The 14,495-nt window shown below is 35.3% G+C and overlaps 1 protein-coding gene across 1 annotated transcript in view; it reads left to right on the forward strand.

Annotated features, from left to right (window-relative positions):
- The window catches only part of TP53BP1 (tumor protein p53 binding protein 1), a 96,833-nt gene that overhangs the window by 13,948 nt on the left and 68,390 nt on the right, over positions 1-14,495 (forward strand). The window contains exons 8-11 of the mRNA XM_006883208.1: positions 205-371; positions 2,617-2,746; positions 3,388-3,482; positions 6,398-6,594. Of these exons, the coding sequence (XP_006883270.1) occupies positions 205-371; positions 2,617-2,746; positions 3,388-3,482; positions 6,398-6,594 (589 nt within the window). The remainder of the gene's footprint in view (positions 1-204; positions 372-2,616; positions 2,747-3,387; positions 3,483-6,397; positions 6,595-14,495) is intronic.

Raw genomic sequence — 14,495 nt, forward strand, 5'->3', positions numbered from 1 at the left:
GCTGTGTGAGAAACTGAAACAACCCTTGACGGTTTTGGACTAAGAGTTGACACAGAGCATAACTTTTACTTTGAATAGGTGGTTAAGAAGATTATTAAGTAGACTAGGATTTTTTAAATTATTAAAGCAGAAAATGACTTTTAGTTAAAAGATGAAAACATTTAAACTTAGCAACTTTTTGACTTGGTAATACAAATTTCCTAGGCCAGAGGACATGCCTCTTCATCCCAAAGTATCTTTGGCTACTGTGGAAGCAAGAGAAGAGATTCCTGCTCGGGAGCTTCTCAAAGGTGAACCACAGATTCATAAATCACCAGAGCCTGAGATTTTGTCAACTCAGGAAGACTTGTTTGACCAGAGCAATAAAACAGGTACAAAGTGTGAAAAGTTGTTAAAGGTGAACTCCCACTAGTCAAACTTTGATTATTTCTTAGGATAATGTTTATGTTAGAAAATGCGTTCAGTATGGAAGGAAAATAGATTTCTAGCTAAGTAATGGAAAAGACTCTTTGGGAATAATTGTTATTTCGTATTCTCACATAATTCTCTTTTGGAAATGGAGATACTATAGTAAACAGTACTGTGGACAGAATAGCCATTGTTTCTGCCATTACATGTTTACTAAGTCTTTGATTATTAAAACATATGATAACTTAAATTTTTCATATTCAACTGCATAACAGTGTACTTTCTCATGTGTTTATTACTTAATTTACCAGAAATGGGAAGTTAAAATCTAGAAACATGACAGAAAAATTATATGACCATAGTGGCATATTTCATACTTAATTTGCCTCTCGAGTCCCCTATCTCAGAGTGAGAAAATGACAGTAGTAGGCAGTGAAATACAGTGTTTTGATTGTAAGAAAGAAATGGTAGGTTATATTCCATTATTATATTGCAGATTTCTATTAAAGATGTTGACCAAGAAACTATAAAAAATTCCTACACATTTGAGATTAATACAGTTCATATTTTATCTGTTGCTAATGAGAAGGAACCAACAGGAGACTCTAAATAGTATGCATCAGGAAATGACTGCTCATATGTCTTCTTAATGCAGGGGTGTTTTCTGTTTGTTTTGTGAAGGCTGAAGTTCTGATTGTAGGAAAATTGTCATACTGAGATCATCAGTGGCATATGCATTATAGTATGAATTTTATTTCATATTAGGTGGTTATTCTGTACTGTAGAGTCAGAACTGACTCAGAGCTGACCCTTCAGTGAGTTTTCAGAGGCAATAAATTGCACAGGAGATTTTCTTTCTCCCGCAGATCTGCTGGTGGATTCAAACCTTGTCTCTTTGGGTTGGTGGTGCAGCTCCTCACCACTAAGCCACCAGAGCTCTGAATTTCATGTTAGGTTGAACTCTGTAATTATAAAAGACTATTTTCTAATGCTGCAAACGACTTGACGGCACATAACAACAACAATTTTCCAATGCACACCCATGTTTATTGGGGTTTTGTTCACAATAGCAAAGAGTTGGAAACAACCTAGGTGCCCATCAACAAACGAATGAGTAGAGAATCTGTGATAAATTCATACAATGGAATACTATGCGGCATTGAAAAACAATGAAATATTATTCAAAATGGATGACCCTGGAGGTCATTATGCTGAGTGAAATAGCTCAGTCACAAAAGGGCATATACTTCATAGTGCCACTGTTGTAAAACGGGACTGACATACGGTTGGGGGGGGGGTGACTGAGAAAGATGGAATAAATACTGTATATTGCATTGAAACAGATGAAGGAGAGAATTGGTTTTTGTTTTTTTTTTTAGAGAACTGTTTAAAAGCGCTATATGATTAGGTATTATTATCATGACAAGAATCCAGAATGAAGGCTGCACAGTAGAGTGGACTTGGGGGGAGGGATTGTATAATGAAAGAATTTTTCTTTTACTTTTCAAAGAGAAAGTCAATTGGGGGGGAGGGGTGGGCAGGGAGAAAAATGCAACAATAAATGAAAGCCAAAGTCTCTGTAAGCGTTCATTAAAATTAATAAAAAAATTAGGGTGGGGGTGAGTGGGTGGGGAGAAAAGTGCAACAATGAATGAATGGAATTCCAAAATCTCTCTAGATGTTCATTGACATTAATAATAATAATAATAATAAAAAAAATGTAAAAAGACTATTTTCTAGAGCATCAGAAAGAAGGAACAAATAGAGGTATTAAGCTTTTCCTTTCTAAACTTAAAAAAAAAAGAGATACTTTTTCTTTTTTTTAATTAAACTCATAATTTAATGAAAGAGGGATGTTTAATATTCCTGCAAGATTTGTGGTAGTGTGGCTTTATTTTAATGCTGTATCCTCCCTGTTTCCTCTGTGTTCAGGCGCAGTCACTGTGTCATTCCATTTCATTTTGAGTCTTCCTCTTTTTTTGCTAACCATTTACTTTTCCAACCATATATTTTCCTAATAGTGCTTTCTGACCACATGCCTGAAGTATACAAGATATTTCACCATCCTTGCCTCTGAGGCATACATTCTGGTTACACTTCCTCTAAGACAGATATGTTGTTCTCTTGGCAGTCCAAGGAACGTTTAGTGCTCTTCGCCAGTACCACAATACCAATTTTTCAGTAACTAGAATTTCTTTTCTTCTTCAGTAATCTCTGATGGTTGCTCAACTCCTTCAAGGGAGGAAGGTGGATGTTCTCTGGCCTCTACACCTGCCACTACTTTGCACCTCCTGCAGCTGTCTGGTCAGCAGTCTCTTGTTCAGGAGAGTCTTTCTACGTAAGTAAATCTTATGCTGAGGGCACATATGGCTGATGGGCTTAGACTCAGGTTGAAAGAACTAAAATGGCCTTTTAGTCTGATTCTCTGCTTTCCTATTTGAAAGTTTTAGAATAGTATCCTAAAGGTTTCATGAGTGTAGCTCAGTTATTTAGCATTGTGCACCTTCATCTTATTAATAGTTTTCCCAGTTTAACAGCATAGATTTTTACAGTTGACAGTAGCTGTGAATGACAATTTTTTTGTTGTTTTGTGAAATATGTGTGGTTTTACTAATAATAGGCTTAAACGGGAGTAAATACTTTCTTATGTCTCATTATAAATTTGTTTTTTTAGCACTTGCCCATCCTGCTTTTTAATTGTACTGTCCTGTGTCTGGTCATTCACTTTCACATGTAATCATACTACTTGACTTTTTGGCCCTTACTATTTTTTTTGTAAAGTCTTGTTTCATGACCATCCGGTGTGAGAAATGGTTATTGGAGTAGTCATCAATTTTCTGTCTGCCTCAGATAGTTCTTTGGTATAAATGCTATAAGTATTTGTCTGAATGACTTGAGCTTTTTATTAAATAGTAGAAATACAGAAACACAAAACTGACTTTGATAAAATAACCTCTGTAATTCTCTCTTTATATAAAGGAATTCCTCAGATCTTGTTGCTCCTTCCCCTGATGCTTTTCGATCTACCCCTTTTATCGTTCCTAGCAGCCCCACAGAGCAAGGAGAGAGAAAAGGTGAGCTCACTTGATCCATATCTATTGACCTCAGAGTAGGAGAAGGGTAGCACGTCTCTGCCTTGTGAAATGCGCTGTTTTTTTTGTACGATATTCTGTGACCTCCTCTATTCATTAGGACTCTTGTCTGTCTCACCTTTAGGGATGTGACCTGATGTGAGCTGCTGTGCTTAGGTCTTTGTTTCCCTAGTATTGATTGCTCTGGAAATTCTAAATTGTTACATCAGGGTTGTGTTTTTTTTAAAGATTCATAAGGGACAGCTAGCTGTTAAATAATTTTTAAATTTTTATTTTAATTATGATTAAGGAAAATTTGCAGAAAAATTAGATTTTCATTCATTCAGTGTTGCACAGTTTACCCTCTCTCCCTCCTTTCCGCCTCTCCCAGTTCACTGTTAGCTTTTATATTTTTGAAAGTCAACTCAGATGTGTTTAAAGAACTGGTTTGTTGCTAAAGGTCCCTCATTTTCTAACAACATATTAATATGCTTTTGGTGAGAGAACCAAAAATTGTAGTCTTGAATCTTTTATCACTTAATTTTGCTGTGATCCAAACAGTTTTTCCTAAAAAGGAGCTAGGATCAGGTGATATAAATTTTTATTCCCTCAATCCCTTTGAGGATTTAGGGATTTTTAGATTACTTTATTCACAGGAGAGCTTTTCTTTTTCCTCAAGATAATTTATCTCATCATTAAAACTTCTTTTACTCAACGCTGGTCTTCTACTTAGATTATTCAGAATATTTCCAGAATCTTCCTTCAAAATCTTTTACACTATAATTCAATGATTTTCTCTTTTCCACATACCACTAATGGTACATTATTGAGCACGAGTGTGTGCAGGACACTATTCTGAGTGCTTAATCTTTCCTCATTGAAGCCTAACAACAATCGTCTAGAACCAAGTATTACTTTTTTATTTCCATTTTAAAGATTAGGAAACTCAGGCTAGAAACATTTCTCAACTATAAGTTATGGACGTATTTATGTGTAATTTATTAATGGCACAATTTAATCTTAACTGTCTTCTGCCATAAAGGTTGTGCCTTGTTGTTGAAATAATTTGTAGGTATTGAAATGGGCTACTCTCAAGTTAAGCATAACATGTTTAATGCCATGTTATGCTTAGCTTGAGACTAACCCATTTCTGCAATAGAAAAGAAAATGAATGCATTCTATAAAAGACCCTGTTAATGCAAGTTTATTAGAGTCATTGCTTTTATTTCTAGTGTATATTATTGAAGAAATAATAAGAATTTTGTTAAGAATGCTTTCTTTTTTAAGAATACTTTCTTCTTGATAAACATTTAAGTTTAAAAGAACATATTAAGAAATGTTTAAAAAAGATTAAGTATTTAAGAATACTTCCTTCTTGATAGAAATATATTCTAGAAGGGTGCAAAGTATAGAAGAGTAATGAAAAGGAAACAAAAATCACCCATGATGCCACAATTCGGTTCTAATTAAGATTAATTTTTGGATATTTTTTTCTTTCAACATGTTTTTTATCTGTAAATATAAGAAAATAGTTTTACAGAAGTGGGATTGTGTTACATATTGTTGTCTAGTTTGCTTTTCTTCATGTCATATTTTTTGCAGGACTGTATTCTTTTGGTTTATTTATGTTTTTTGTTCTTAATTTTTATTGAGCTAAATTATTAAAGATTATGCAGCTGGCCCATGCTTTGTCATGGTAAGAAAGGTAAAAGGTGGCATGAAAATGCTTAGCCCAGCTATTGTAGTACAAAGACTTCCAGATCAGTTCTAGTATAACTCTCTAAAGACCTAGTATTAGACTGGAATATGAAGGGTAGGTACTGGGGTAGAAAGAATGGAGAGAGGAATAAGGATGACTTGTAGCGTGAATGTGGTTTATAGGAGAACAACTAAATATTGTAGGTAATCTGTGTGGGCAGTGGAGCAGTAGCTTAGTTAGGGTCAATTTATAAGATCAAGGAAAAAGGATTGATGGTTCAGATATCTGTTTAAATATCCGGCTCAGAGAGGAAGGCTCTTTTAGCCTCAGGTAGATAGTGACATTGAAGTGTATACTGTTTCCCTTCCTGTTTCAGAACTAATGTTTTGTATTTTTTTGTTTTTTGAGAAGTCAGTGCCGATTGACATTTTTAGACTTTTTTTCCTTCTTCTGTATTTGTCCTGGCATCCATCTCATTGCTTTTCAAGGTCTGTGACAGCTACATGATAGTTGAATTAGATGTCATGAATATTGGCATTCTCAAGCAAAATATGTTTATCCTAGAACACACAAAAGCCAAGTTATTTTAACGTAAAGCATATCTCCAGGTTAACTCTATTTTAAATCGATACTTAAATATTACAGGAATAGTGAGTGCCTCCTCAGTACATCCAAGAATTTTTAAAATTCAGTCAGTGACTAATGATGATGGAAAGAGAATTGATGCCTTTGAGCTGTGATGCTGGAGAAGAGTATTGTATATACCATGAACTGCCAAGAGAACAACCTGGAGAGGGTGAAACCAGACTGTTCCTTGGAGGCAAGGATTCTGAGGCTTTGACATACTTTGGGCACGTTGCAAGGAGAGGGATATCATGATTGAAAGGGTGGAGGGACAGCAAAAGAGAAAGACCCATTAATGAAATAGGTTGATTCAGTGATGGGGTAATGAGGGTATGTGTGTCAAGAGACAGGAAGGCTGGCATGGGATAGAGCAGGTTTCAGTGCTAGCGATCACTGAGTTGCAAGCTACTTGACGGCATATAACAACAACAACAATATTTCATTAGCTTTACAAAAAGTTAAATCACAGATATATATTTTAAGTTACTGGTTTTTTAGAAGCAGAAATTTCTGTGATTGATTGTTACAGTGGTGTTGGAATATGAGTAATGCTGACGAATGATCATTTATCATTTATTTTTCTGCTTTAAACCAGATGAGCCAATGGACATGTCTGTGTTACCTGAGGAGAAAGGAGAGCCTTGTCAGAAGAAAAGCAGTGATGAGCCAATAGAGATAGAAAACCAGCCCGAGCCCTCTGTGTTACCACAAGCCTCAACACCAGTATCTCAGAGCACACCAGTCTTTACGCCTGGGCCACTTCTTGTCCCATCTCAACCTGAATTTTCTCATGTGGGTACAGAAAGAGATTTTTCTCCCAACAATTTTTTTCCTTAATAATTGCATTGAAGCTATGAAATTAAGTCTAAAGTTACTGGTCATTTTTAGAAAGGTTAGAGTTGCACAGTCATCGCAGTTTTGTTTTTTGTAAAATTTTCAAAGTATATTAACTTCTTATTTAATGTTAATTTTGTTCTCTAAACTTTTGGAAAATTTTAGGGCAAATTGAAAGTGTATATGGATCATATTCTACCTTCGTACAACTACTGTAATTTTTAAATATTTTGGTGTGTATTTTGAGGGAAAATTTACAAAACATACTGGTTTTTCAATAAAAACATATCTTTTTTAATACAAATTTTTGAAAAATAGTATAACACTGTAGAAATTGTATTTAAAATTGCAGTTTTTCAGTGCTACTTTATTTTCATATTATCACTTTCAAAACCTATACAGTATTTCTTTGAATGATTTTACTGTAATTAGTCATCCTTGAACCAAAGCTGTAGATTGACACTGACTGTACAGTGTGCTCAAGTATGTCAGAGATGGTGAAGATGGGACAGGATAGAACAAGGTTCAGATCCGTTGTTCATTGAGTCAGTGGCACTTAATAACAACACGTTTTTTCTTAAAAACAAGAGAAACTAGTATGACAACAGTCTGGAACAAAGGGTACTTTATAGAGAAAATGTGCAACAATGAAAAAAATTAAAAGCAAACATTTTCAGTGTTTTTTTGTTGAGAAATACCTAACTTGTTTAATTTTAAGTTTAAATATTTAAAGAACTCAAATGCAGATTTTTTAGTTGAGGATTTTTTATTTTATTTGAATGATTATCAGCCTGATTTACATGCTTATTATTCTTGCAAGGCCTTAGGTGAAGGAGTAATTTTAATATTGTTGGGAAAAGTTTTTCATCTTCCAGTTTGTAAGCTGTAAAAAGATTTTGTACTTGTGAACAAAAATTTGAAAAATAGTGGAATATACCATAAGTTTAGTGAGAAGAATACAGTAGAGAGAGGAATAGTTAACTCTTTAAAAATTTTTCTAAAATGATTTCTTTTGTTGAAAACTTCCATTTCATGTATAGATCATTAGAAGCCATTTAATGATGATTTATGTGTCATCAAATCAACTTTGACTTACAGTGACCTTATGAGCAACAGATCTGAACCATGTCCTGTCTTGCACTATCCTCACGATCTACGACTTGCTTGAGCTCATTTATGTAGTCATTGTGTCATTCCTTCTTGTGAAGGATCTTACTCTCTTTCTCTGACACTCTGCCTTTCCCAGCATGATGTCTTTTTTTTCCCCCCCAAGGACTAGCATCTTCTGGTAATATGCCCAAAGTATGTGAGGTCATGTTTCACCATTCTTAATCTCTTAGTAGCACCCTGGTTGCATGTTGTCCAACACAGATATATTTGCTCTTTTGGCATTCCATGGCATATTCAGTATTCTTTGCCATCTCCGTAGTTCAAATGCACAGGTTCTTTGGTCATCCTTATTCTTTTTCCAACTTTCAGATACAGAGGCAGCAATTGAAAATATCAGTGCTTAGATCAGGCTCACCTAGTATTTAAACTGACATCTTTGTTTTTTAGCACTCTGAAGAAGTTCTTGACAGATTTTCCCAGTGCAAGAGGCCTTTTCTTTCTTTTTTTTTTCCCAATAGGCCTTTTCAAAAGGACTCCTAGTACCAAAAGTGTTAATTGTGATTCCAGCTAAAATGAAGTTATTGACAATTTTAATCTTTTCTCCTATCTTTATCTTTTATATTTATATTTTATCTTTTCTTCTAATGGTGGTGTCTGTTCGTTCAGTTGTAAGGATTGAATGAAAGGACTCAAGTTAGAATTGCCTGGACTCACTCTTGGCTCTGCCGTTACTACCTCATAGGGTAGTTGTGAAAGTTAAATAATTTATAGTGCCTAGAATAACGTCTTAGCATGGTAAACACGTGAGAAACTAGTTAGCTCTTGCTCGGAATGAAAAGGTTTTGATGAGGTTTCCCAGAAGAGAAGGGACTGTTTAATTACCAGATATTATTTCTTTACTTTAATATTTTATCAGAGTTACATATGAGTTTATAGAGATACATAAAAGATTAAGAGTCTTCAGAATTTTGAGATGAGTAAAGGTGTTGACAGAATACTGAGGAGAACTTTTTAGAAAAGTTTGTTAGGTGATTCTAGGAAAGGTAAGTGATACTAAAGAGAAAAGTTATAGATAAAAACAAGTGACCTAGATATTTGTGTAAGTGAATGTCTCTGCAGTGGCATCTTTTGGCAGTAGGGAAAAAGTGTGTCTGACAACAAAGGAAGACAGACTTTTCCAAGAACAGAGTATTGTTGAAGAAATTTCTCTACCTTTACCTTCAAAGGTAGCTATAAAATGAGCATTGAAAAGTTGAGACAAATGAGTGATTTTTTCCAGAGATCTCTATAACCTAAGAAGAGATGACTCTAGTCAAACTTCTTTGGGCTTACCTCTTTTTTAAGAAATAAAAACCCAAAACCCAACAAAAAGCTCAACTACTTTAAAAACAGAATGTTTATATTAAAAGTTTGATTTTACTTAATAAACCCTGGTAAGAGCCAAAAAAAGTAATATTAAAACAAGACCTATTTCTACCCCTACCTAGAGAAACCACTTTTACTTTATTATGCTTTTTCTTTTAATACTTTTGCCTCCATAAATATCTATCAAGATTTTAAGAAAATTTAATTTAAAGGTAATTATAATTTTGTGTAGATAAATAATTGTTTATATTATTACTTTGTAAATACAATCAGTGGCAGAACGTGTAGAATACTGACTGCCATTATTCCCTACATGTTCTGCCATTATTTTCCAAATTTGCCTAATTACTTGCTTTCTCTGGAATTAATAATTATTTTTTTTAACTTTTTTAATTTTCTGTGAACTTTTTGCTGAATCAACCCCTAAGATCGTTTTACGATGTTCAAGACTCTTAAATTTTTCGTTTTCGTCTTTTCAAAGAAGCCTGTAATCTCTTGCTTTCTCATCTGTACTGTTGCTCTTTCTACCTAGTACATAACATCCCCTCTCTTCACTGTCCTAATTGGGAGATGATTCTTCTCAATATTTTCATATGGAAATCTCTTCTTCCTGAGCTCCATCTCTTTTTGCCTGGTTTATACCCTTAGTTTTTGGTGGGATGAAATTCTCTTGTGAATTTTATTCTGTTCATACTTTTTGTATTTTTGTTAGTAGTGTTGAATTCTGGATTAGAAATATTTTATCTTTAAACTTTTGTAAGCATTATTTCTGAGCTTTCAGTGCTCTTTTGAGAAGTGTGAGGCCATTCTGATATTGATCTTTAATGTGCGACCTGTTTTGGTTTTTTCCTGTGCTATTTTCTGTTTGTCTCCATTGTATTGAAATTTCCAGACTGTTATTACTCATTACTGTAGATTTGGAACTAACAGCTGGCCCTCCAAAAAGAGTTTTCAGAGATAATAAATTTTACAGAAGGAGATTGCCCATTTTTCTTCCATGGAGCAGCTGGTGGATTTGAACTGTCTGCCTTTGGTTTGGCTGCACAACTACCTACTCAGTAGACCACCAGAGCTCTGTTCCAGACCTTTGGCATGGGCCTATTTTCATTCACTATGCTGGGTGTTGGGTAAACCCCAAACCAACTTCCCTACACAGTTGGTTCTAGTTACCTTTTTTGGGTATCCGAGGCTGTGTAAATCTTAAAGGAGGATCCTGTCCATCACTCTTTTATGGAGTAGCTGATAGATTTGAACTGATAACCTTTCTGTTACCAGCCCCTTAAGTTGCATGTTGCACTCCTGGGGCTTCTTGAGGACTTGGTAAGACTTTTTGATATAAAAAGTTATGAGGTGGATTGATTCAGTGACTGGGGTACTCGGGATGGGTGTGTCAGAGGCAATGAGATTGGCACAGGATAGAGTATGGTTTAGGGCTGTTGTACATAGGGTCGCTATGAGTCGCAAATGACTCGATGGCACATAACAAGTTTAGTAGGGAAATTTAATTATTAAATGACTGCTTAATTGTTTTGTTTTTGTTATACCTATTTTTCTTTTCTTCCCTTGTTTTACTATTGTTGTTGTCAAGTCGAAGGCAACTCATAGTGACCCTATGAAGGAGAATCTTCAACACTTGGGTGTCTCTCATCCTCTCTCCAGGGTCATAGGGTTTCCGGAGGCAAGCTCTTACGGAAGTGGATGCCACTCCTCCTTCCAAGCTTGTTTTAATCGGGGAGTTTCACCCCACTCTCTGTCTGCATTGGGTAACCAGCCATTAACACATTTGACACATCAGTGTCACAGTGTTTAGCCTCACAGCAACCACAAGTTACCGCTGTACAGCAACTTGTACACCAGGGCTATACGATTATTATTATTTATTAATTTTAATCCAGAGATTTTGGATTTCCATTCGTTCATTGTTGCACTTTTCTCCATGCCCACCTGTCCCCTCCAGTTTGTTCTTCTCTTTGAAAAGTAAAAGAAAAATTTTTTAATTGTTATACAATCCCTCCTCCCTGGTCCATACTCAGTATGCAGCCTTCGGTTTAGACTTATGTCATAATAGTAGTACCTAATCATATATACCGTTTAAACGATTCTCTCTCTCATCCGTTTCATGTTTTACAACAGTGGCTCTATGCAGTATTTGTCCTTTTGTGATTGAGATACTTCACTCAGCATACTGTCCTCCAGGGTCATCCATTTTGAATAATATTTCATGAGTTCCTTGTTTTTCAATGCAGCGTAGTATTCCATGTGTGAATGTACCACAGCTTCTCTATCCATTTGTTTGTTGATGGGCACTTAGGTTGTTTTCAACTCTTTGTTATTGTGAACAAAGCCGTGATAAACATGGGTGTGCATGTATCTGCATCGGTGGTGGTTATGGTTTCTTTGGGGTATATTCCAAGTAGTAGAATTGCTGGGTCAAATGGTATTTCTATTTGCAGCATTTTGAAAAAGCGCCATACTGCCTTCCATAGTGGTTGCCCCATTTTACACTCCTGCCAGCAGTGAATAAGGGTTCCAGTTTCTCCACAACCTTGCCAGTACTTTTTCTTTACTGTTCTGTTAAGTTTTGCTATTCTTACTGGGGTGAGATGATATCTCATAGTTGTTTTGATTTACATCTCTCTTCGAGTTAGGGATTTTGAACATTTCTTCACGTCTTTTACATCACAGGAGACTCGATGGCACATAACAACAACACCACAACTGTGATAGATTTGGAAGCAGGAGTGGCATCCACTTCCTAAATAACATGCCTCCAGAAACTCTATAAACTTTGATAAATGTCAATATTGTAGGCACTTCAGGCCTTTTGTTCATAGGGTCGCTATGAGTCATGCTCAATTCAAAGGCAGTCAACAACATACACATATAAAGCAAAACCCAAGACTACTATTGTTAAATTGATTTCAGCTCATAATGACTCTGTAAGATAGTGTCAAACTGCTGCATAGAATTTCCAAGGTCTTCACTGAAGTCAGGGATGCTGCCTGTCACAGCTTTCTCTGTGGAGTAGCTGGTGGGTTTAAACTGTGAGTTTGAACAGCCAGTCTTCTAGTTAGCAGCCCAGCAATTAGCTACTGATTCATCAGAGCTCCTTGTTTAATACATAATATGTGTGTTTTTATATTTCTTGTAAAATACTTGATCATGTGTACTTATAGCCATTTTTAATTGAATCTCTTATCTTTAGACATTTAGGATGTTTCATATTGTTTCCTATTCTAAAATAACAATGGAACAGTGAATTACCTGATAGCTAAATTTCAATATACTTCTGTTGATGGTGGTGTTATGTGCTGTTGAATTAGACCTGGCTCCTAACTGATACTCCAGCAGATTTTCAGAGGCTGTAAATTGCATGGGAGGAGATTGCCTGTCTTTTATTCATAAAACAGCTGGTGAATTTGAACAACATGCTTTGGGATTAGCAGCACAAACCATTAGGCCTCCTGAGGAATTTAGTATTTTTTTGAGTAGCTTTATGGTGCAACCACTGTGTAAAATGGTGTGGCGCTTTCTCAGAAAGTTGCATCTAGAGATATCATTTGACCCAGCAATTCCAATACTGGGAATATACCCTAAAGAGACCATAACTGACATACAAGCAGATATATGTACACCCATGTTTATTGTGGCTTGGTTCACAATAGCAAGGAGTTGGCAACAACCCAAGTGCCCATCAACAAACGAATGGATATTCATGCAATGGAATACTACGCTGCATTGAAAAACAAGGAACGCAATACAGTATTACTCAAAATGGGTGACACTGGAGGACATTATGCTGAGTGCAATATCTCAACCACAAAAGGACAAATATTGCATGGTGCCACTGTTGTAGAATGGGACTGACATCAAGGTTGGGGTAAGACTGAGAAAAGCTAGATAAATTATGTATACTGCACTGAAACATATGAGGGAGAGAACAATTTAAAAGTGATACATGATAGGGTATTATGGCTATCACAAGAGTCCAGAATTAAGGTTGTATAGTGGAGTGTCCTTGGGGTGGTGGGAGGGGTGCAAAGGGATTATATACCAATGAAAGAATTTTCCTTTTCAAAGAGAGGAGCGAACTGGTGGGGGAGAGCTGGGCAGGGAGAAAAGTGCAACAATGAATGAATGGAAATCCAGAATCTCTGTAAATGTTCATTAAAATTAACCCACAGCATCCCTTTTCAGCAGGAAGTAGCTAAGAGAATACGCCATCCCTTTTTCCTTATGACTCAGGGTGGAAGTCTCTCTCAGGGAGGAGTGATAGGGAATGGCAAAGGACACACTGACAAAGAAGATTAATCAGAACTGGCTTTGACAAGCACTGTGGCATTTGGACAAGAACAAACTGGGAGGAGGGTAGAGAGAATAGTGCAACAATGAATGAGTGGAAGCCCAAAATCTCTGTAAATGTTTATGAAAATTAATAAAATATAATTATAGAAAAAAAAATGGAAGGATGGACAGATGGATGGATAGATGTATAAATAAACTGATATATTAATCCATTAAAAAAAATTAAAACAAAAATATTTTTTTAAAAGTAGCTTGATTAAAAAAAAAGTAGCTTGATTAATTAAGGCTGTTGTTTTGTGTTATCTAATTGTCTTTGTAATCTTGAACTAAAAGAATATAATTGCTGGGTCACAGTATAATATATGTTTAATTTTATAAGGAACTGCTATACTTTTTGGAGCTCCCTGGCTATTTGTAGTTAAGCAATCAATCACTAGTTTGGCAGTGTGAATTTACCTAAAGACACCTTAGAACAAAGACTTGGCAGTCTAGTCTGAAAGTTTAAAGTCTTGAAAACTATGTAGAGCAGTTCACTTCTACACATATTATATTGCCTTGGGTTAGAATATAATAAGCTATAACTATATATATGTGTATATGATGCCATACTGTTTGTCAGTGAGTACAATTTTTTGCACTCCCATCAGCAATATATGAGAGTTGCAATTAATCCACAGCCTCACCAATAGTTGATTTTGTCAGTCTTTTTAAAATTAGCCATTCTTATGGGTATGTTGTCGCACCTCATTATTAGACTTTAATTTGCTTCCCTCTGATAACTGTTAATATAAGTTATTGATTTTAATATCTGTTTTATGAATCTTAATATATTTTGAAATAGTGAGAAAATAAATGCATTATTCATACTTTGTGAGAATAGGGCAGTTTGGATATATTAAAAAGATTTCTGTGTAATTGATGGCTCATCACGATGTGATTAAGTAGTTTGGTGTTAGAGTTAAACTTAGGTTTTTGTATAGGTTATGCTTACTCATTATCACTGATTTCACAAGAAAGGCATTAAACGGAATGATACTTGAATTAAGGTAAGACTGGCATATTTTTGCATTAATGATGAA

The sequence above is a fragment of the Elephantulus edwardii genome, unplaced genomic scaffold (genome assembly GCF_000299155.1).
Source record: "Elephantulus edwardii isolate Elephantulus edwardi_28Jun2011 unplaced genomic scaffold, EleEdw1.0 scaffold00026, whole genome shotgun sequence".
NCBI lineage: Eukaryota > Metazoa > Chordata > Mammalia > Macroscelidea > Macroscelididae > Elephantulus > Elephantulus edwardii.